Genomic DNA, 23,770 nt, shown 5'->3' with positions numbered 1-23,770 from the left:
TATATATATATATTAAAATTTGTTACTAACATGAAGTGATATGTGACGTATGTATCATATTATTTAAATTTTTTCATAATTTTTAGGTCAAATTATATTAAATAAATTATTTTGATTTGATTTAAGATTTAAGGGAAACAGATAAAGCTTTTTAGAAGATTCAATTTTGAGCTGATTCAAAAGCTTCATCCATAATCATAACTTCCGAAAAAAAAAATAACTATAACACTAATACGTGTAAAAATAAAATAAATGAAATTAAAATTTTTTTTAAAGGATTAATTTTTTTTTTAAAGTATAATTATAAAAAATTTAAAATTATATGAAAATGAATTTAATTATTATTAAATTAAATAATAAATTTATTATATATATTTTAAATAATTTTATATGAATTTCAATACAAATATATATGATCTGACTCGCTAGCTTTAATACGCTGTTTTATTATTCTAGCGAGGTTATTGCTCTCACTAGCTAGCTGGTTTCATGTTGAAAAATGTACTCCACGAGAAGAATTTTCTTTGTGCGAGTGCGAGCAAGCCTGTCAGCAGTTGGATCATTTCTTTTATTTAATATAGAACACCCAACGCAGATGCAAAGTTGGAGCCCTAGGAGGACTAACTGATGGATCAGGATGGAGCTATAGACGTCGACGCCTCACCTCGGGCACCGCTACCCAAGCTGAAATCTGTAATTAACGGAGGTTCTTCTTCCTCTCTTTCCCATCCCAGGAAAACTGAAGGCCGTAGCAGAGAGGAGGCTGATGTCGACCGCCAGACAATCCTTGCGTCTTGTGACTTTGATTCCCTCAACTCTGATGGTGGTCCTGGCCCCAAGAAATGTCAGTACTCTTTTCCCTTTCTAATACGTATGCTTATTGTTCCGCTAGGGTCTCTTTGGGTGAATTTTGACTATCAGGTAAATAAATTTATGAAGAACCTAGTTGAATAATCAGTATGATAAAGACCAATTGCTTTCCGTTTAGAGACCTAACTATTCTAATTCAGTTATTGGGCTTAGGGTTTTAATGGGGTTTTACTATATGTATTCACATCGAATTGACAAGAACGAAAAGGAAGAAGTCAAAATGCAAGAACGAGGGTGATATGTGCTGTTTGAATAAAAGGATGAGCTGTTGGGTTTTAGCTATCAGTTAGAGAGTTGTTAAGCTGTTAGTTAGCTAGTTAGAGGCGGATATTACTTCAATGTATATAAATCTCTAATTGTAGAAGATCATTAGTGTATTGATCGAATGAAATTACTCTTCTCTCTTAATTCTTCTCTCTCTTATTTGAGTATTCTTCTCCTATTCTCTCTCTTTTCTACTGGAATTGCATCAATGGTATCAAAGCAAGTTGATCCTCGGCCATGGTGGATTTACGGGTTTCTTTTCTTTTCTCTTTCTTCTTCCTTCTTTCCTTGAAATTCCTTCCGTTTCTTCCCTCGGATTCTTTTTATGCTCTCTAACTTTGTTTCTTCCTTTGTTTCCGAAACTATCAAGAATAGATTCCCTTCTTATCTGTTTTCAATTTCACTTTTTTTTTTCCTTCAGCTGTAAATCTGAATTTAGGGTTCATATTTCTCTTTCTTGCAACTCATTCTTCCTTCAATTTCTTTGATTTATGTAAAGTACCAACAGTAGACCATGGAAGTAGAAAAGATTATTCAGGGTATGCTCGAAATTACCGAGAGATGGGAAAAGAAAATGAAAAATTCTGAGAAGTTGGTTCAAGAAGAAACAAAATTTCAGAGTTTTGAACCAAAATTGGATGTCCAAATCCAAAAAACAGAGAATTCTTGGAGTAATGGCAGTGAGAATGGGAACCGTGGAGGTGAATTGGAATTATCAATTCAAGGAAGAAAGACTAATGAAGGCCAAGTTGGGAAAACAGATCTTGGGAAATCAAAAACTGATGCTCATCTCTCAATCACAAAGACTATCTCATAATTAAATAAAAGGAGGAAACAAGGTCTTTGTCTTTGGTGTGAAGAAGTGTACACAGTGGATCATATTTGCGACAAAGAGCCAATCTGGCTCACCATTATAAATGATGTTGAAGATGAGGAAGTCATTGGAGATTTTGAATTCAATGTAGAAGATGGGTAGAATGATGATGTTGTTGAAGATTTTACCTGGTCCTGTGAAGAGAAACAACAAATTCAAGGAAGCTTTGATGTTGTGAAAGAAAGTGATGATGACGAAATTGTGGAAGATGGTGCTAACGCAGTTGTACAGGTTGAGGATATTGAAATAGTTGAAGATGCTTTATTTGAATTAAAACAAGGATGTGACATTGAGAAAAATGCCATATTATTAAAATCTGAAGATGAACTTGTGATGCCAAATTGTAGCAAAGGCTTTAACTTGGCTTCTACCCAATTGCTCAGCTGCTACTAAAATTTGTTTTAATAAGCAAGATCCATTTCGTGCTTCTCTTCTGTTTGGTTTTATGCCTAAGATAGCTAGCTTATTGGCATATGCCCAAAATGGCGCTGGTGAAGCATTTACCAAACAGGTGGAGGATGGCCATAAAGCTAGTTGACCTTGGGAAGTTCCTTGCTGTGTTTCTACTGATATTTTTGGTCTCTTGCAATTTCAACTGCTTCCTACTATTGCTGCATCTGCAGTTAAGCAGATGTGGGTCTCTCGGGGTCCAATTTTTTGTTGTAATTTTACTTTTGGAGAGAGATTTCATGTCAGAGGCCATAAATGTGGTGGAAGTATTAGAGTTAGATATGGGAAGAATCAAATGCGAGATGAAACAAATGTTGAGACAAAATTCAATTGGACATTTGGAAATGATACAATGCAAAATGAAGTTCTTCAAATTGCAAAGAAATTTAGTTTCAATTGGACATTTGAAAATTATAAAATGCAAGATGAAGCAAGGCTACTCTTCAAATATCAAGAAATTCAATTTCACTTGAACTCTCTTTTCAGTTAGATTCAATGTGTTCTGCAACTATTTGCATCTTCATGACCATGAGCTAGCTGCTACTCATTCTTCTATAGACTCTTCTTGGACATTTGTAGCAAAGCTATATTCCTTGAGGACAAGGAATCTTGAGGAGGGGAGTATTGATATGTGCTGTTTGAATAAAAGGAGAGAGTTGTTAAGCTGTTAGCTAGCTAGTTAGAGGTAGTTATTACTTCAATGTATATAAATCTCTAATTGTAGAAGATTATTAGTGTATTGATTGAATGAAACTACTCTTCTCTCTTAATTCTTCTCTCTCTTATTTGAGTATTCTTCTCCTATTTTCTCTCTTTTCTATTGGAATTGCACCAGAGGGTCCTTCAGGATAGAGGAGATGTGGAAAGAGGATAAAGGAGAGCTCAGAATAGTCGTTGGATTCCATGTTAGATGTGTTTATATTAGTCATCTTCACTTGCTTAATTAATCATGTGTGTATGCACATGCATTGACAAATTAAAATTGTATTTAATTATTGTGAAATATAAAAATTTAAGCTTGTAATAGGTTTCTGAAAAATTTGTTATAGGTTAAACATAAAACGTTTAGGGATTTGATATGCATTTGGTTACAAGTAAAATATAAAAAGTATAATTTACATAAATTGAATACAACTCAACTCAACTCAACTAAGCCTTTATCCCAAAAATTTGGGGTCGGCTATATGGATTCGCTTTTTCCACTCTGAACGATTTTGGGTTAAATCCTCAGAAATGTGTAATGCTTCTAAGTCATGCTGTACTACTCTCCTCCAAGTCAATTTAGGTCTACCCCTTTTTTTTTTCTATCCTCTAGCCTAATGTGCTCTACTTGTCTAACTGGAGCCTTCGTATGTCTACGCTTCACATGACCAAACCACCTCAATCTCCCTTCTCTCAACTTATCTTCAATTGGCACCACTCCTACCTTTTCTCTAATACTTTCGTTACGGACTTTATCTAGTCTAGTATGACCACTCATCCACCTTAACATTCTCATCTCTGCAACTCTTATCTTAGATGCATACGACTCTTTCAGTGCCCAACACTCACTACCATATAGCATAGCCGGTCGTATGGCTGTACGGTAAAATTTTCCTTTTAATTTATTGGGAATCTTACGATAACATAAAACTCCCGTGGCACGTCTCCACTTCAACCATCCGGCTTTAATCCTATGACTAACATCCTCCTCACATCCCCCATCTACTTGAAGGACTGAGCCTAGATATTTAAAGTGATTACTTTGGGACAGTGCCACTCCATTCAAACTAACTCCTTCCCTATCACCAGTTTGGCCTTCACTGAACTTGCAATGCATGTATTCTGTCTTCGTTCTATTTAACTTAAAACCCTTTGACTCTAGAGTACTTCTCCAAAGTTCTAGCTTCCTATTGACTCCTTCTCGTGTCTCATCTATCAGAACAATATCATCCGCAAACATCATGCACCAAGGAATACTCTCTTGTATATGTTTCGTTAGTTCATCTAAAACTAATGTAAAAGATAAGGGCTTATGGTGATCCTTGGTGTAATCAAATTGATATCGTAAATTCTTTTGTGTCCCCTCCCTTGGTGCGCACAATAGTAGTTGCTCCTTCATACATATCTTTCAATACTTGTATGTACCTAATAGATACCCTCTTTTGTTCTAACGCATTCCATAAGACCTCTCTTGGAACACTATCATAAGCCTTCTCCAAATCAATAAAAACCATGTGTAGATCTTTCTTCCCATCTCTATATTTCTCCATCAAGCTTCTAATGAGAAAGATCGCTTCCATAGTTGAACGACCAGGCATGAAACCAAATTGATTGAGAGAGATAGAAGTATCATGACGTAGTCGATGCTCCACAACTCTCTCCCACAACTTCATAGTATGGCTCATGAGTTTAATTCCCCTATAATTTGAGCAACTCTGTATGTCTCCCTTATTTTTAAAAATAGGTACTAAAATACTCTTCCTCCATTCATCAGGCATTTTCTTTGAGTTTAGAATCTTATTAAATAATTTAGTTAACCATGCCACTCCAATATCTCCCAAATACTTACACACTTCAATTGGTATTTCATCGGGTCCACAGACTTTACCTACTTTCATTCTCTTAAGTGCTTCCTTTACTTCTAAAGATCTAATCCTTCTAGTATAATTTACATTCTTTTCTATTGTTCTATAATCTATATTCACGCTATTTCCATTTTGACTATTATTAAAGAAATCATTAAAATAATTTCTCCATCTTTCTTTAATGTCCTCATCTTTCACTAACACTTTTCCTTCTTTATCCTTAATGCACCTAACTTGATTGAGATCTTGACATTTCCTTTCTCTACTCCTTGCTAATCTATAAATATCTTTCTCCCCTTCTTTAGTTCCAAGTTTCTCATATAACTTTTCAAAAGCCTATGCTCTTGCTTGGCTAACTGCCTTTTTTGCCTCTTTCTTTGCTATCTTGTACTGTTCATATGCCTCATTATTATCACATTTAGGTAATTTCTTATACCATTCCCTTTTTCTCTTCACTGCCTTTTGTACTTCCTCATTCCACCACCATCTCTCTTTTGAGGGTGGTCCATGTCCTTTAGACTCCCCAAGTACTTTTCTAGCTACTTCTCTAATATTTGATGCCATCTGTATCCACATATCATTGGCCTCCATATCTAGCTTCCATACTTCAGACTCAAGAAGCTCATTTTTGAACTTCACTTGCTTTACTCCTTTGAACTCCCACCACTTTGTTCGAGCTACACTATTTCTTCTGACCTTACTTGAATTGTTCCTAAACTTGACATCCAAGACCACCAACCTATGTTGACTTGTTAAAGCCTCTCCTGGAATGACCTTGCAATCCTTGCATAGAGCTCTATTTGTCTTCCTGGTTAAGAGGAAGTCGATTTGGCTTCTATGTTGCCCACTTTTGAAAGTCACTAAATGTGAATCTCTTTTTATAAAGTAGGTATTTGCTAGTATTAGGTCGTATGCCATAGCAAAATCCAGGATGCTTTTTCCCTCCTCATTTCGACTGCCAAAACCAAAACCTCCATGAACATTCTCATAACCTTGCCTATCACTTCCTACATGTCCATTCAAATCTCCACCAATGAAAACATTCTCTTCATTCGGTATGCTTTGCATTAAATCATCCATATCTTCCCAAAACCTTTGTTTACTCTCCTTTGTCTAGTCCTATTTGTGGGGCATAAGCACTAACTATATTTATTGTTTCTCCGTCTAGTACTAGCTTTACTAGTATAATTCTATCTCCTACTCTTTTCACAGCTACTACTGCGTCTTTCAATGTCCTGTCTATGATTATACCCACTCCGTTCTTGTTTCTCTCCTTTCCGGTAAACCACAATTTGTACCCTGAATTACCCACTTCCTTACTTTTCTCTCCTACCCATTTAGTCTCCTGAATGCAAGCAATATTCACCCTTCTCCTTTCCAAGGTATCCACAAGCTCCATTAATTTTCCTGTAAGTGATCCAACATTCCAAGTACCAACCCTGATCCTTCTCCTATCCTGCTCATTCCTAATTGGTCTCCTTCTATGATATCTTCTATTATTTTCTATGTCTATCTTGTGTTCTGTTCCACTATTTGTTCTATTATCTGTCCTATGGACTAACTTCTTTACCCACACCCGTCCATGATGTGGGAACCCTTGCTCACTTAACACCACACCCGGGCGCCGGCATGGCGCGTTGCTTTCGGTGAACGCCCTACACCCTTGCATATTTATCACTACACCCGGGCTCCGATGTAGCGCGTCGTTAGTAGAGGACGCCCCAACGTTTATATCATTTGAATCCATATCATAGGGTGTGACGAAATTTTTACGCTGGTTGTCACCTACCGCAACCCTCCTCCTTTATCCGGGCTTGGGACCGGCTAAGGGCAAACTACTTAGGCGGAGTTAATTTACATAAATTGAATAATTTAAAAAAAATAAATACAACAGGTAAACAAAGAAAAAATCAGAAAGTAAAAGGAGTTGATAAATATTTTTATAAACTCATTGCAACATTGTAGCTATGGGAAGTTTGCTTTTGTGTTAATGTTTATATAATCTATCAAGGCCATTATATGATCCACTCCTCTTTGTATTTATACTTGTGAATATATAATTGACTAACCATTTGATATCCTGGCTGCTAATTCGATTTCATTCCTTATCCAGCTGACCAACCTCTGCTTATCCCTCCCGCGTACACTACTGTGCTTATTTCCAATAAAAAAACTCCACTTAATGGCTTTCAGAAGCTTGAAGGTGTTCCCAAGCTCTATACTTACGAAGAACTAGCGAAGGCAACTGGTAGTTTCTCTAACAAGAACCAGCTTGGTGTGGGTGGCTGTGGTCAAGTTTTTAAGGGAGAATTTCCCAATGGTGAAGTGGTTGCAATCAAGAAGCTTAAATATGAGGCTGGACAGTCACAGGCGGAAATGAAAGCTGCACAACTTCAATTTGAGGTTGAGATTCAAACTCTTATTCGCATCCGTCACCGGAATCTTGTCAAGCTGTTAGGGTACTGCAATGATGAAGCGGACAGATTGTTTGTTTGTGAGTTCGTTCCCAACAACTCCTTGAAATCTCATTTGCACGGTCAGTCCTGTCCCTATTTTAATTGACATCCAAAAGGCATGGAATATGTGATTGGTATTGTTTCCTTATAAAAGGAAATAACATTGCAGGAAATGGAAACTCCATTGTCATTTGGTCAAACAGAATGAAAATCGCCTTAGGCACTGCAAAAGGATTGACATATTTGCATGAAGGGTGTAAGTATTTATTTGTTACTTTTTCTAAGTTTGATTTTTTTCATTTACACATCATTCATGTTCAAAATCAATAAAACAATGCCATATTAGTCAAATCATGGGTAATCATATACTTTATCTTTAATCATCCTTAAATTATGGATCATGTGAAAAAATACTATTAGCTTAGTCTATAACCAATCAGCCACATGATGAATTAAGTCTATATAAATATTCTCACTCTCTCTTATGATATTTATATCTTTAGGTAATCCCAGGGTCATCCATCGGGATATCAAAAGTGAGAATATTCTTCTTGATAAAAATTTTGAACCAAAGGTAAGATTTTATAAGAGTTAAAAGATTATGCTTTCTATATAAAAAATTAGCCTTCCTCCCACTCGAATGAGGGGTGCATCAATAAATTTGATTTAAGATCTAATTCATTCTCATTATCTAACTTTATGCCCCATTTGGGTAAATCTTTGAACATAAGTCCTTGTACTAGAAAAGGAAGTCATCACCAGAGACTGTTCATAATAAATTATTGGTATGTGACAATAAATACTAGGTTGTACTTGTAGTATCAATATTTTTTCCTTTGATCAGATCGCAGATTTTGGACTTGCCAAAGACCCTTCAGATTCTACTAGTCACATTTCCACTGAACCAAAGGGAACTTTTGGGTAAGATGCATTTTCTGTTTTTATCGAGCATAAGCCATAATGGCATCTCATCCCTAGATCACTCCCTCTGGAAAATTTCTTATTTGTTTTTTTTCAAGTGCAGTTATTTTGCTCCTGAGTGTTTCAACAATAGGCAGCTCACTGATAAGTCTGATGTCTTTTCCTTTGGTATTGTGCTTTTGGAGTTGATTACTGGGAAACCTGCTGTTGATGATGAAGGCAATGATCGCATTAACTTAGCTGATTGGGTATGTACTCATTTTAAATATTTAATCATTTTTCAATAATTAACAAATGAAAATAGAAATTCCAAAAAATAAAAATAATATTTTATATAGTCAAAATCGAAAAGAAATAAAAACTTTATTCTAATTTTATATAGTATATTTCGCTTTCAAATTCAGGCAAGGCCTCGGCTCAAACAAGCTTTGTATAGAGGCAAATATAGTGTTCTTGTTGATTCCAAATTGCAGAAGGCCTATAAGAAAAAGGATTTGGCTCGAATGACTTGTTGTGCTGCAGCTTGTGTTTATAAACCTGCAAAGTTTCGCCCAAAAATGAGCCAGGTAATAAATCCGCAAGAGCTAAGTATTATACTCAATTTTTGAAGCTCAATTCTTATGTTATATAGGTCTTATTAAAATTTCAAGTAGATGAGCATTGTTGATTTAATTACTTCCAAATGGCTGAGCTGAACAATTAGTAGCATCCTAACTAAATGTAATTTGCTGTGTATTGCAGATAGTTGAAGTCCTACAGGGAAATATGGTTAGGAAGCGTATATGGCGTAGAACTGACAAAAAATTCCTATATGATGGGTCACCGTACTACTCATCGTTGCCCGAGGGAAGCTCATATTCTAGTTACAAAGGGTTGATTTCACATTGTTGGGGAGCTTATTGAATAAATTATTGTCTTATTTTTTGTTGTTCTCTGTAGATAAAATAATGTTTCTTATTTTTTGTTTTTCTGTGGATCACTTTGAAAAGCCAAGCCTAATTGCTGTGTTGATTTCCTTGAATTTTCTATTCCCAGTAACGAATGGAAAAGATTACTCAGTAACGAATTTATTTGGAATAGGCATTTTTTTTTTTTTTTTTTAGGAATAGACATTTTTTTCAAGTGAGAATATTAAAGAGGTGAGGATTCTAACTTGAGTATATCAAAGTGATATATTTTTAATCACTAAAATGATATACTGATTACAAATGAAGGTCACGTATTTAAATGGATCAAGCATTTTATGAGAAAGTTCGATCTGTTCATTTTATTAATATGATGTCAAAATCAATCCAAGTTTTTATACTAAATCACCCATAAATATTTAGTATTATAAACTTCTCACTTCAAATGTCCAATCTTGAGCATGAACACGTGCGCTAAAATGCCAAAAGTTGCAAAACGCCTACTACATAATTTTGGCAATTCTCTCCTATAAGATAAGTCTTTTAGGTAGAGTTGAGCTTGATTCATCTTAACACCTAAAAATCCATAAATAAGAAATTAGTTGAAAGTCCTCCATGTCTCAATAGATATGTTGAATTGACTAACCCATCTATTCTATTTAAAAGAGTAACAAGTAGGAAATACGGATTTGACAATCATATTAAGGACAACTCCCCTTAATTAATGCTAACAAAATTAAACAACACATTGTGCTACTGGGTTGATGCATTTCTCTACTGTGGTTTTGCACACCACACAAGCATGTTGCTTCTAGCAATTCTTCATTCTTATCTTTGTATTACCAAATAAAAATATCAGTTATCATGCTTTGTTATGTAACCAGCTGGTCATTCTTCAGTGCCACTATTCCTTGCCATCCTCTTTTTGGCTTCCCTCAGAGTTCCTCTTCCCCTCTCTGCAGCAGTTTTTAAGTAATTAGTTTCTAATTCCACTAAGAAATACTGTTCTCCTTAAGAGGGAAAGGTCAACATTATTTTGCTTCGCATTTGAACATAGTAAGCCTTCAGATGATAATGAATGTACTGTGTCCAACAGATGGAACAATTGTACTATGATTAAACTGTTCCCATTATTTTTTATCCGAACTATGTACAACAGATAATACATGCCACCTTTTTGATGAATAGAAAGAAGATTGGTACAAATTGAAGAGACATTTACCTGCCTTTTAAGATTTCCTCTCTGGACGGAAATTTTCTTCCCCCTGTTCTTGGCGGGGGATGGGGATTCCACATTTCCATTATCAGACACAACATTAATTAGGCCCTCACCTTTTTTCATAGCACCTTTTTATATTCAAAGGCTCTACAATTTTCTTTTCACTATTGCTCTCATTTGATCCAGAAGCTTATTCAACTGATTCTAAAGGTTTAGATGGTGCAGCAGTAGGCATTGAATTGCTCATTTTCTTCAACCGCAAAAGGTAAAATAGAATTGCAAGGTCAAAACAGTTGATTGAAAACTATATTATATGTGTAGGAAATTATGAAAGCAATGGATATTAAATTTAATTCTTCATTTGCTTCAAACACAACATTTAACTGAATTGAGTTGAATTATATTACTAGGTTCTAAACTACAAACAAAAAATAAAATAAAATAAATAAAATAATAAAAAATCAATTGCAAATCAATTATAACTTGTAAAATGAAACGAATTCCTCATTCATTTGTGTCCGAATGGAGTGGTAAGATCCAAAATCAAATGACCACATCAAATTGCAAACATTTGCCTAAGAAGCTTGACCAAAATTATGATTGGTCATAGGAAAGGATTGTAAGAAGGAAACCAAGATTCTCCTTGGGCTGTTAATCCTATTAACTACACCTCTCATCCTTCATATACTCCACTTCAAGCATGAGGAATTACCGGTTACAAAGTTCAACTAATCCATATTCCAAAGCCTTCTTTGCCTTATAGGTATAAATGCAAAGGGCTCCTCATTTTTGCAACTTGAATTAAACCACCACGTCGAAGTTTGGTATCGCATTCAGACTTTAGGCTTATATACCAAAATGGCCATTATCATGCACTTGACAAATCCTGAAGAATGTGATGGTTATTCTCACAAATATTAGAGATCTTGAACAAGTGCTCTAGTTTATTGCAAATGCAATTAAACTCTGTTTTGGGTTATTTGTATAGTAATATGTTTATTTGTAGAGTAATATGCAACCTTGAGATCAAAGCCATCATGTAGAAAGTGACTTTGGTCTAATATTCCAGCATGGCTACTGAAGAAAAAGAATGCTTGAGAAAAAAATCCAAAGCATGCATTGGTTAGCCTCACAAGACAGATTTTCAACAAGCGCTACCATTAATTATAAGTGTAGGTATTCAGGAACATTTTTGCTACACAGAACGCCAAGACCTTCAGCACTTACAAAATCAGGACTCACCTTTGCCACAAAATGTGAAACCAGAAAAATAGTTCAAGTATGCCAAATTGCCAATAACTGGGGGCCAGTTTGTTCATTATCAAAATTAAAAATGGCAATTTGATGATCAAGATTTACCTTTGCCACAAAAAATCCATCCATGTTGTTAACATGACAGTAGAAACATCTTGTCTTTTCCAAAGATGGGTGAAAACGATATTCCCTAAACCAGATAAACCTATAAGAGGAAAAAAAATAGTTATTATAATATTCAAGTAAAAAATGTTAATCGGAAACAATGCATGTGAGCGAAAGACTCAGCATTACCCTGGATGCCCAAAGTGGAGTCAACATGGGACAAGTTTGACATCCCTCATTTTAAGAGCATAGTTGATGACTGCTTCATTCTACAAGATAAAAGTTCAGAATGATAAAGGGAAAAGTATTAAATGGAAACCCACAAGGGCATTTTCTTATAAACAGACCTCAACAACCATCATGGAAAATGTGGAGTAAAAAATGTATTCCCCAGATTTCAAGCTTGCATTGACCATGTCAATTGCAGCAAGAATCAAATGCTACAGGCAAAAGCATGTTAAGTGTTTGGCAAAAGGTTCATATGATAAAAAATAAAATAAAAAATTAAATAAAAAAAGAAGTAATGATAAAGTTAACAAAAGTAAATAATTTTATTAGGAAAGAATAAATGAAATGATAAGCAAGACATTTTCTCTAGCCTTGTCAAGAACATCCTATTGCCAACTTTTATGGTGCAGTAACAACTTCCAAGAAAAGGATGGGTTAACTCATTTGAAAACCTTAGTACTTTGGAATTGCTTAAGCTTATTTTCACAGTGAATATGAGGCAGCATCAGAATAAAGCATGATTACATTAGGGCTCTACTCTGTAACCTTCCAGGTTAAAAGAAACAATAGTTCTTCTACAAACTATTGAATGTTTTAAAAAACACACAAGGACCATGCCTTCTGCAAATGGGCACATTTCTGTATATCTTCAAAGCTTTTAGAGGTTTTAACAAATTCATCTTTAGATATGACCAACAAAGTGAATAAAAACCTTACAGTTTCATAGCAGTAAAAAGAAGCCAATGCTCGAGTGAATCTCTTTAGCAGCTGTGCTTACCCCAGTCCCACCGCAAGGAGCATCCAACAACACCCTATCAATGGCATTGTGACCCAAAACCTTGGTAAAACTGCAAATATAAAAGGCAAAAAAGAAATAGAAAAGGCATGAGCTTTAACTGAAATTTTTCTTCAAGTGAAGTATATGATTTTGTTCATTACAACTACATTAGTGTAGGCATTTGACATTTTTTTATCATCAAATATAATATTATGCATGGAACATCCATTTCCCAAGTAATTCCTATCAACCAAAAGTTTGCATACTATTAAAGCGTAAAAGCCTGCTAACAAATAACAAGCATGATATGCAAAAACTCTCTGAGAATATTACACTCTCTTATCCTCCTCTGGAAATTTGGAAGATCTGGAGGCCTGTGTGCTTCTTCTTCAAGTTCCTGCATCATTAAGAAATAAAAGAATCTTAACATGATAATATCCAATAGAAGAAGACAAATTAAATCAAGATTGAGCAAAAAGAGAAACAAAAACAGAGACAACTAAAAACCTCCTTGGTGGGCAATCTGAATTCATCAGATTCTTCTGCAAGGTTGAGTCGCATTTCTTCTTCAACATTTTTTTCTTCCTTTGCTTTTCGTTCATCAAGAGCTCTTGACTTTTTCCAATATCAGATTCATCTGAATCTGAACCTGAATCCATACTAGAATCTGAACCCGAAACTTTCTCTGCAACAACAAAATGAGATACCCAAAATGTCAACAAACTAAAACAAAAGAAAAGAACAAAACAGTAAAAACAGAAAAGTATAGCACCTTCATCATCATTTTCTTGCAGAAAATCATCAGTGAATGTATCATCACCATCAAAAAGGATATCAGAACAAGAAGCAGATCCATGCTCATCTACTTCTTCACTTGAGCTACTAGAATCATCCAAAATGTCATCCTTGTTTGGGTGTTTTTCGGTGAAAACATCTTTGTTTGCTTTCTTGTTTGGTGGAGGTTTCTGCGATTTTGGGCCCTTTTTTTTTTTTTTGTTAAGTGCAGCAGGGGCCATTTAAGCTGTGCATCATAGAAGAGGTTTTAGCTTGACACTGAAAGAAAGCAATCGAACTAAATTCGCCAAACATTATGCAAATACTAGAATCACCAAATTCCCAGAATACAGTTATTGACTCAAAGTTCATGTTACATTTGGTGGGCAAGGGACATAAGAAAGGGGGAAAAACCAAAATGTCACATGTAAGCCATGACTTTCCTGGTATTTTTTTCACCCAAACGCAAATTTTAAGCAATGAATCAGCAAAACTACCCTGGTAAACAGATCCTAGCAATCTATACTAATCACGCTCATTGATTTCTTAGAGACACCTAATAACAATAAAATTTATAAGCAAATGCGTATCCGGAAACCTATTAACAAGAAAATTATTAACACAGAACTCGAGCTAACCACTTCCAACTATAAAAGAATAAGTTCCAGATCAAACCATAAACTGTAATTCAATAGAAGAACCAACAAAACCCAAAACAGAAAACCACAGTTACCATCTCAAGGTGCCAAAATAAACGAAACATAAATATAAAAGCAAGTGTTCAATGTATATATAGCGCAAAAGATGAAGAAGGAATATACCTAGGTCAATTATGTATATTGTACAGTGATATGGAGAAGCTAGAATTCAGTGGTCTCATCCTTCTTCTTACTCTGTGCCTTTCCTCTTTTCCTATGCTCTCTGTTTGGTTCGGGGGTGAGGAAAGCGTAAATAAAGGCGAGGAGGGATAAGTAGGGGCAAGGCTTACTCTACCTTGTCTTCGAATCTCAATTTTTCTTATACTCATTACTTTTATTTTTTATTTTTTTATTATATTTTTAATTTTTTATTAAAAATTTAATTTTACTCATTAAAAATAAACTTAGTATACCACTACAAATAAATATATTCTCTTTCAAGTGGCCATATATAGTTTCTCTACTTTTAATAATTTATTTTTAAATAGTTTACTGCAATTATTATACTTTAATTATTATTTTTTTATTTATTCTTTCAATAGATTGCTTCAATTATTATGCTTTAATTATCATTTTTTTCTAAATAATTTATTTTTTATTCAATCTTTATTAGATTTGCGCATTATTATTTTGATCTATTAATTTTATAATTTATTTATAGTGGACCATTATTATTTATAAATTTAAGATTTATCATAATGAATTTATGTCACAACCCAACCTATGGGTCGGACCAACACTAGGACTTGGGCCAACCTAAAGCCCCTGAGACCCGTAGTAAGCCTAACTATTCATCAACCCAACTCTAAGGCCCATTTGGGCTCAATTTCAAGAATTCAACCGGACAGAGTTCGGCCATAAAATGGACGATTTAACGAGAAGTTTTTGACTTGCCTGACTTATAAACACAATATATAATAAATTGGGAAGCTCAACTCCCTCATCCAATCCCATCATGCATACAGTTAATAATTTTATAGGTCCAACATAACTTTTATAATACAGACCCAAAATAAAAATAAGTGCCTTTAACATATGCGAAGTCTAAAATTTAACTCAATTATACAAAATACATTAAATACTATTAATGGACCTGCGAAGAAAAAGAGCAGGTTAGCTACAACAAATAATCCTTCTGTAGCCTGGAAAAATAGATGAACAGGAGTGAGCGTTCAACTCAGAGAGTAAAATACTAATTTTAATCATAATCTCTATAACTATCTAAAGCTAATGCACCCTGTGGAGTGAAATGCAACATCGTTATAATTTTCATATCATAACAGCAAAATGACAATTTGGAGCACTCACACACCCAACACTGTCAAACAATAAATATATGGGAGCTGATCCCCTATACAGCCCTCTTAATCTAACCTCTGCCAGCAAGTGTCTCTTAAGCCGGACTTTAGCTTAATAAACCAAATGCGGGGTCCCAGCGAGTGTCTCTCAAGTCGTGTTTACCCCGAAGGACCAGATCCTAGCGAATCTCTAAAGCCGTGTCTGTCAGTCCTGTCCATATCCAATACCATACCAGACGCACGCCACAACACACACTGCTTTAAATTATCACAAACAACATCCATGGCACTTCAACAATTATGAATGCAATATAAAACATGCCTAGTGTTTAACTACATAGATACATATTTATAAGTGATGCATGGGCATGCTTGAACATATAATAATATCGAAATTACAATAAAAATTAATATTTTACTCACAAACTTGAACAGAGGTTACTACGGTGGCTGGGCGGAGGAGAAAGGCTGTCCCAGCTCACCTGACAATTTCATTACAATTATTTAATATATTTGACTCAATACAAGTTTAGAAAAAATCAAAGACACCCTAAGTTGTGCTGAAAATCCGGCAGAGTCTCCCCTATACCTATGACCTACCCAACCTGCAAAATGGTTCAAATAACACTTCTAAACTCAACCCATATCTCATCATCATTATATGGCCCTTCCTGGGCCCTCCAAACCAAGCAATAATTACAACATTAGACGACTCAATTATAAGAATTCAAAACTAATATTTTTCAAAAACTATCCAAACTAACTTTAAAGTTCTATAAACCTACCCTGCGGTCCTTAACAATATTATAAGGCTATTGCAATAGGAATCGTAATTTTCTTATCATCCACGAATATTTTAGAAATTTTATTCTAACCCAGTACAAGGCAAAAATTGAGTAATGTAGAATTCGAATTTACCTATGCCAAATCTGACAACTGGAACGCGTCCAGAACGTCTAAAAATGGTGGGATAGCCTATAATCTTGTCCCGGTTTTGAAATGGTTCCAGCAGCTTATCTGCTCGGCCCGAAATTGCAGATCCGGGCGACGATCGAATTTCCACAAAATGAAAGTACATACGCGAAGTCCACAATACCAAGGTTAGAATAATATATATATATATATATATATATATATATATATATATATATATATAATAATTATTTGAAAATTAGGGATGTTACATTCTTCCCCCCTCATAGAAAATTCGTCCTCGAATTTTACACAAGGCAGAACAATGACACATAGTTGCATATCAAACTTATGAGTACTTGCTGCGCATATCCCGCTCTAACTTCCAAGTGCATTCCTCCATGGATTAACTCCTCCACAGGACTAACCATAGGGATTTGCCTTGACCAAAGTTGTCTCATCTGATAGTCTACTATGGCTACTAATTGCTCCTCAAAGATCAAATTCTCATTTAACTCCACTGTGTTTGGTCGCAGCACATGAGAAGGATCGGAAACATACTTTCTAAGCATGAAAATGTGGAATACTGGGTGGACATGAGAAAGGTTTGGTGGCAACTCTAACTGATAGGTAACTGCTCCCACTTTGTCCATGATCTTAAAAGGTCGTATATAACGGAGTGCCAATTTGCCTTTTCTTTCCAAATCTCATAACTTTTTTCATAGGAGAAACCTTCAAGAACACGGTCACCCATTGCAAATTTTACATCTTTCCGCCTTGGATCTGCATGGATGGTTAAAAATTTTTATGCCTATCTGCCCCTGTCGTAGTATGCCAGTTACCATCCTCCTTCTGAGTCTAAACCATCACATCTGACTACTCGTTGACCCCTCTTTTTTTCTGTCATCTCTAGTACTCATTATAACTCCACTACTCTCGACTTGATATCTGATAACTTTAATCAACTTTGGCGCTTACCTCACTTTTATTACGCCCTAACGTGTCTTTTGGTGACTTCAGTTCTCATTCCTTTGTTTCAATAATCTCTATTCCCCAAAAACATGACTTATGTTCCTTACTCTATAGTATCCTATGAAATGCTTTCCTATAGCACCTATCATATACATCTCGTTCGAAACCTTTACTTGTCCTATGACCTCAATGGTCAATACCTATAAATCTTCTCACTCCCATGATACTTCAAATTTTCAATCTCTTTTGTGTTATTACTAAGGTCCTTAGACCAGCTCTTGTCCATCTTATGTAACTAGTTATATAGAGCTCCATCCAAGTGTCAAGCGTACCCTACACCACTTATCAATATTAGAAAGTGAACTGGGTCTCTTCTCTTATATGACAAATGTATTTGTATTCCCTGACAACCCAGTTAATGCAACTTTATCGTTTCCCACTCCTTCTCTGAAATGAAAATATCTAGACTTCTTCCTAAAGCTTCTTAGTATGTGGCCTACTTCTGACACATTGGCACTTAGATAGAGGCTCTACTACTCCTTTAATCTATTATCTCATAATAACTTGTTTCAAACATCTCTTAGTGTGTTCCTAGCATATCTATTCATTCTTATCCTTATCATTATAACTAGCTTTATCGAGCTTTCTTCCTGTCCTTTGGATCTTATCCACTTTCTTTTCTTATTTCTGCTATTGTTGATATCTTTTCAACATGCTGTACTTATTCCTTAATCTTAGTCCTATCTCACCCTTACACCTTTTCCTTCAAGGATGTCCATCCCATCATCAACTTTAACTTTCTTTTTTTTTTTAATTTCTTAGTCTTATCTTGATTACTAGTTCCATTACTTCGAGAATTCTAACTTTACGATTGACTCCTACCAGCACATTCTTCACATTACGTAACACTTGTAATTAACCATAGAAAATCCTTTTTGTATCCCCTTTCCCAACTTACTTATCAGAACATTATCTGTCACACCTTAACCCTCTGTAAGGCATAACATGATCCCGTAGAATACCTAATGAACTACCGAACTTCACCGACCGATAACTCATTAAGTACCCTACAAGAGATTTTAAACAATTTTCTTACTTTTGACAAGTGGTGAGCATTTTCTAATAGATATTTAAAACATTTAGTTAAAATTAAAACTAGTTAATATTTTTGGTCCATTTTAGTTTTCCACAAATTTTATAAAAATTTTGTGAGTTCATTCAGATTTTGAGAAACCAGTTTTTCAAATACCTGTAAAAAGCACTTCTAAAAATTTTTCTTAACAACTACTTCAATTTCACAATCAAACTCAATCCATTTCAACAACTCCACAATCATTTCAATCAATTTCTCAAGTTCAAAATTTAATAATCCTCAAAATACTAGCAATACATTTCACTCATATTTCATTAGAGACAAAATAATTTATATACATCCTTACAAAATTTACATCAAAAGAATTACAAACTAAACTTTATTACAGACTTCATACAAATTTTGTACAAGCTGCTCAAGACCCATTTACATGTCCATACATTTATATGCAATACATACATCAAAAGAAATATTTACGATTAGGGTATAAATTATACCCGGTGATTTCAAGCTGATAGCTCCTCACACCTCAAGACTCGGTCTGCTCCTCTAGTCTCAGATCTCATGACAAAGAATAGAAGCTATCGCTGAGTACTAGGACTCAGTGGTGCACAACATACTAAAATAATCTTTATGCAAAACTTAAATCATATTTATTCAAAAATTTGGCTGAACATGAGAATTAAGTACAAATCATGTATTATGAGATTTTAATCCCAAACAATTTCATTTTGAAGTATCAAATCACATTTCATAAAACCCACAGTTAGATCATGCCATTCAAGACAAATAGAATCTCAATAGCCAGAGGCTAAAAAGAAATCACATCACAAGGCTAGGTAGCTCAAATATATGGATATCCATTCACATTCTCTTCTACTGGCACACCTCAACACTTCTCCAGAGAAGGAATCAAAATTCGAAACTAATTACCCCCACTAGTCATGCTAGTGAGGTGTTCAAATATATGATCATGACACTGTGGTTTCAAAACTTATCTTAACAATTTGCTAAACATTGTCATTTCAAATATACACAACTAACTTTCCACAATTTAAATCAAAACATCATAAAAATTGTCATAATTCACTGATTTAAATTATTCAAAACAATATGCAGAAATAATTTACAAAAGTTATACGTTGTGCACAAACCTCAAGCGAGTCGCTTCTTGGCCTCGACTCGGTTCCTCGGGTTCCTTCCCGGTATTCTTTTCAACTGAAACACACAATTTTACAATGTTTCAGTACTAAAACTTAACATAAATCCAAAATAAATTTAGCCTCATTTTTACCTAGCTCTAACGTGCTAAACTCGACTTTCTTGAAATTTTGTGTTTCGAATTACTATTTACTATATTATTCAAGTCAAATTATTGACTTTCTAAGGCTTAATAGGTATGGGAACTCCAACTTCACCCACATACCACATTTTGGTCACCAAACTTGTTAGTTTTGGTCATTTTTTCAAAACTTAGGTCTTTTAGGCAAAATTGCCAAATTTTCAGTTTTGGTATCCCTAATTGTACTGTTTCATTGGTCAGTTTACTGTTAGAATTTGGCAAAACTTTCTTCATAGAAAATGTTCCTTATTGTCTTAAGTTTATTCTCCTTTTTGAATCACTCCAATTGGAGTTTTGTAGCTCGAGTTATACACAAATTATGATTACTGTTTATGCTGCAGAATTTGGTTCTATAGATTTGTTGATCCAACTTCGTTCAGCAATTTGATCAAGTCCATAATTTGACCTAATTTTCTTCATATGAAATGTTCTAATATGTCTTAGGTTTCTATCAGTTCAAGAATCACCTAAATCGGAGTTTTCTAGAGAGAGTTATAGCTATTGAAACTTTACTATTCATATGGTAAATCTGCAGTTCTGCAGGTTCAGGTCACCAAGTTTGCTCAGTAATTTGAGTGGGTTAATGGAATAATTTGGGTTTGTGTTCTTCATGAAAGTTTTAGATCTATATCTCATCTAACCACTGGTAAAATTTCAGGTCATTTTGACCTGCCTAGCTCGAGTTATAACCAAATGAATAAACACTGTTCATTTGGTCAACTTGTGCAGAGGCAGACTGTGATTTCTCAACTTTGGTCAATTTGTTCACTAGGTTTTAGTCACTTTTTGGGCATGCTTCCTAAATGAAAATTGTGTCATTTAGTGCCTATTTTCATTCCCAATTGGTCCCATATCAATTGAACTTGTAAAATTTTATTTTTGGTCCCTCAAAGTTGAATTTTGGTCATGCTTCATACCCAATCCAAATTTGACTTTGATTTAAACACTTCTAACACACTTAATTAGGTCACCAATGACCATTTCTTCCCTTAAACTATGTCAAAGACATCATTTAGCACTTCTTCACATTTTTGGTCTCTAAACCCTAATGTTCAAAACCCTAATTCATGTCATTTGTCGCATTTAGCTAATTAAACACTTATAAACATGCTCCCTTAACTCAATTAAGCTTCCAAACATGTTTAGCTCAAAAAAATTTATACTTTGTCAAACCAAACCCTAGCTGTCCAAAATTCTACATAATCCCTCAACAAGTTTTCTTTTCATTTTAAGTTTATCTACAAGTAATTCAAGCTAAAAATGCAACAATTAAACTAACTTCACATCTTAAATCACTAACCTTAATTCTTTGATTTACAATCCACCAATTCTTTCACTTTCTTCTTTCTTCTTCTCCCTCAATCTTCTTTTCTAGTGTAGATTGGAAGCTTTTTAGGGTTTAGGGTTTATTTTGAAAGGCTAAAATCAAGTTATGGAAGCTTGATGCATTCATCAATGGTGGTTGCACATGGTGGTGAGGGAGAGAGAGATACGAGACGTCCAAGAAGAAGAAGAAGAAATGAGATAATTTTAATTTTTTTTTTCTTTTCTTTGTTTTTATCCTTATGGAAGACCCAAAAATCTAAATAAGTAAATAAATTAATTTTATTCTTTATGGCATCATGCATGAGGTCATGCATGATGTCATCACCTTTTGACTTTTCCATTTTCTCTCTTTTTTTTTTTAATTTTTCTATTAGTTCTTTAATTTAATTCTCGATTTCGAAATTTTCTTTTCTCCGATTTTATTTGACAGTTAGGTCAAGAGTCAGCTCTCGGGGTCAATTGACCAAATTGCCCCTCGCCGGTTCATCCCAGTTTGTAATTAATTTCATATTTCTTCTAGCTCCCTGACCTAATTATTTGACTGGCTTAACAGTTCTTTTTCGTGATTTTCTCTTTTCCACTGTGTTCATAAGGGTCCTAAGGACCGCGGCGTCACATTTTACAGTTCGAAATTTGAGTTTAAAATGACTTCGCAGTCGTTCCCGAGAAGGTCACCCATCGCTGTGACTCTCGGCTCTTTTAACTTCTTCTGTTCTGTTTTTCTTGTTTATACTTAACTAATTGGACATTACTAATTATTTGTGTTTATGGCTTCTCTAGTTGTCTTAAGTAGGGTTCTAATCTCCTTAATTGTCCGGACCGACTCCAGTCACCGGAACAGTGAAATATACCAGGCTATACAAATGGGGGTGTTACATTATCATTCCCTACCAGCCTTAATAGGAAATTGCTCATCCTGAATGGATAAGAGCCCCAGAAATTATAAGTTCCATCTGAACTAATACGGCTGTGGAAAATATGTGCCATGCCTTAATTTTGAACAAGATACTTCACGTGTTCATTCTCCTTAATATAATCACATACACTGCCCATAGCTTTCCAAACTTCAGCCTCAACTTTTCCCATTAGCAATAATTTCATTCGCTGTAACTCATTAGCAAATAGCACTTCCTCCAGCTTATAGTTCAAAAGGGTTGTAAGCCCTAGTAACTAGCTCGATTTAACTCCTATCATCTCTTTGATCATTCTTTCATACTTAACATTAGGTACAACATTATCGTCATTTTCGCCTCAAAAGATTGGATATGTACTAATGCGCATCAAATTTTCAATTAATTGGGTCACTTTGACACGACCTCTCTTCTTAACATAATCTCCTAGAATCGAAACACGAGCCAATTTAAAAAGAAGGAGAAATGTTCTCCCACTATTTATGGTATACCATTGTTTGATAAACAAGATTTAGCTCATACCCCTTAGTCTCCCTTTTTAGTTTTATTATTTCTTTGTAATTATTGTGCGTTATTATAAGATATCAGTTGTATTTATCATTTGTTATATTGTTGTCTTGCCTGACATATCATCTTAGAATTTACTATTTCCTTTTTACTCTCCATCTATTTTCCATACTTATAATTATTTGTCCAATGCTCCTTATACTTAGTTATATTCTAGAAGATAAAATCACTCACAGATTCTTTCAGATCCACTCCAATCTTACCAACAATCACTCCTCTAATCCATGTACTTCTCAGTATCTTATAATTACACCTATACCTATCTTGTCCTATTCTAATCATTATTAGCGTTCTACTATATATTATCATACTATTATTTATTTATTTATTATTACTCTTTTTTTTACATAATTATTCTATCGATCACACTGAAAATATATGTCTAACTCCAATTTTTAACTCTAGGTCTCACCACTCTAAATTTTAATATCAAGCCTCTGTGACATTATCCCTCATCTTGCATATTTATATCCCTTATGTTGACTTTTATCAAACTTACTCCTACTGATCTTGCTTCTTTATTTGACAATACAATTCAAGTTACCACAGCACTCTCAACAGTTACTACCTACTTTGGTCGCACACCTCACCTAATTTTCATTATACTGTCAACAACCAAAAGGATTCTTATGTCATTGCCCCATTATCCTATCTTGGGGGTAGAAAACAGATAAGGTCTAATCCAGATCCTGTAACTCTAAGCTATAGGCTCAGGCTCCTAACACTACATCAATTATGACCTGCTCTAAGTCCTGTACTTCTGGGTTCTATAACTTAACAATGTTCTTCCTAATGCCATCCTTTTCTACGCTCTCTATCCTTTTTTTTTTTTTTTTTATCTCATTTACCCTTTCTAAAACCACATTCACCTCCTTGGTATTTTGGCTCTATTCTTCCTAATCTTATCATAATCTATTTTTCCAGTTTATTCTTTAGCTAACTCTTTTTATCTTACCCAAATCCAAAATTTCACTCTTCCATCCTTT

At 34.6% G+C, this 23,770-nt stretch overlaps 1 protein-coding gene and 1 pseudogene across 2 annotated transcripts; one reads left to right on the top strand and one right to left on the bottom strand.

The window, feature by feature from the left end:
- The first annotated feature begins 426 nt into the window (after positions 1 to 426).
- LOC110645671 (proline-rich receptor-like protein kinase PERK1) lies at positions 427 to 9,411 on the top strand. Of its 2 annotated transcripts, none has more exons than XM_021798898.2 (8): positions 427 to 844; positions 7,139 to 7,561; positions 7,636 to 7,737; positions 7,985 to 8,055; positions 8,326 to 8,402; positions 8,506 to 8,650; positions 8,807 to 8,968; positions 9,144 to 9,411. In XM_021798898.2, exons 1-8 carry the CDS (start codon positions 628 to 630, stop codon positions 9,303 to 9,305), a joined length of 1,359 nt encoding a protein of 452 aa, XP_021654590.2. In that variant the 5' UTR covers positions 427 to 627; the 3' UTR covers positions 9,306 to 9,411. The 2 variants fall into 2 exon arrangements, with proteins under 2 accessions (XP_021654590.2, XP_021654591.2); XM_021798899.2 differs by having other exon boundaries at positions 438 to 844; positions 7,651 to 7,737.
- A 459-nt stretch (positions 9,412 to 9,870) lies between these two features.
- On the bottom strand, positions 9,871 to 14,636 carry LOC110645674 (26S rRNA (cytosine-C(5))-methyltransferase NOP2B-like; annotated as a pseudogene).
- Between the last annotated feature and the right edge of the window lie 9,134 nt (positions 14,637 to 23,770).

The sequence above is a fragment of the Hevea brasiliensis genome, chromosome 6, assembly GCF_030052815.1.
Source record: "Hevea brasiliensis isolate MT/VB/25A 57/8 chromosome 6, ASM3005281v1, whole genome shotgun sequence".
In the NCBI taxonomy this organism is placed as follows: Eukaryota; Viridiplantae; Streptophyta; class Magnoliopsida; order Malpighiales; family Euphorbiaceae; genus Hevea; species Hevea brasiliensis.
Note: the sequence above shows the minus strand (reverse complement) of the source record. Positions and strands in the feature narration are given on the sequence as shown.

Excerpts from the sequence above, each read along its gene's own strand:
- LOC110645671 (XM_021798898.2), top strand. The coding sequence starts at position 628 with ATGGATCAGGATGGAGCTATAGACGTCGACGCCTCACCTCGGGCACCG. Across the intron at positions 845-7,138 it reads TGGTCCTGGCCCCAAGAAAT|CTGACCAACCTCTGCTTATC; the intron begins GTCAGTACTCTT and ends TTCCTTATCCAG. Across the intron at positions 8,651-8,806 it reads GCATTAACTTAGCTGATTGG|GCAAGGCCTCGGCTCAAACA; the intron begins GTATGTACTCAT and ends TTTCAAATTCAG.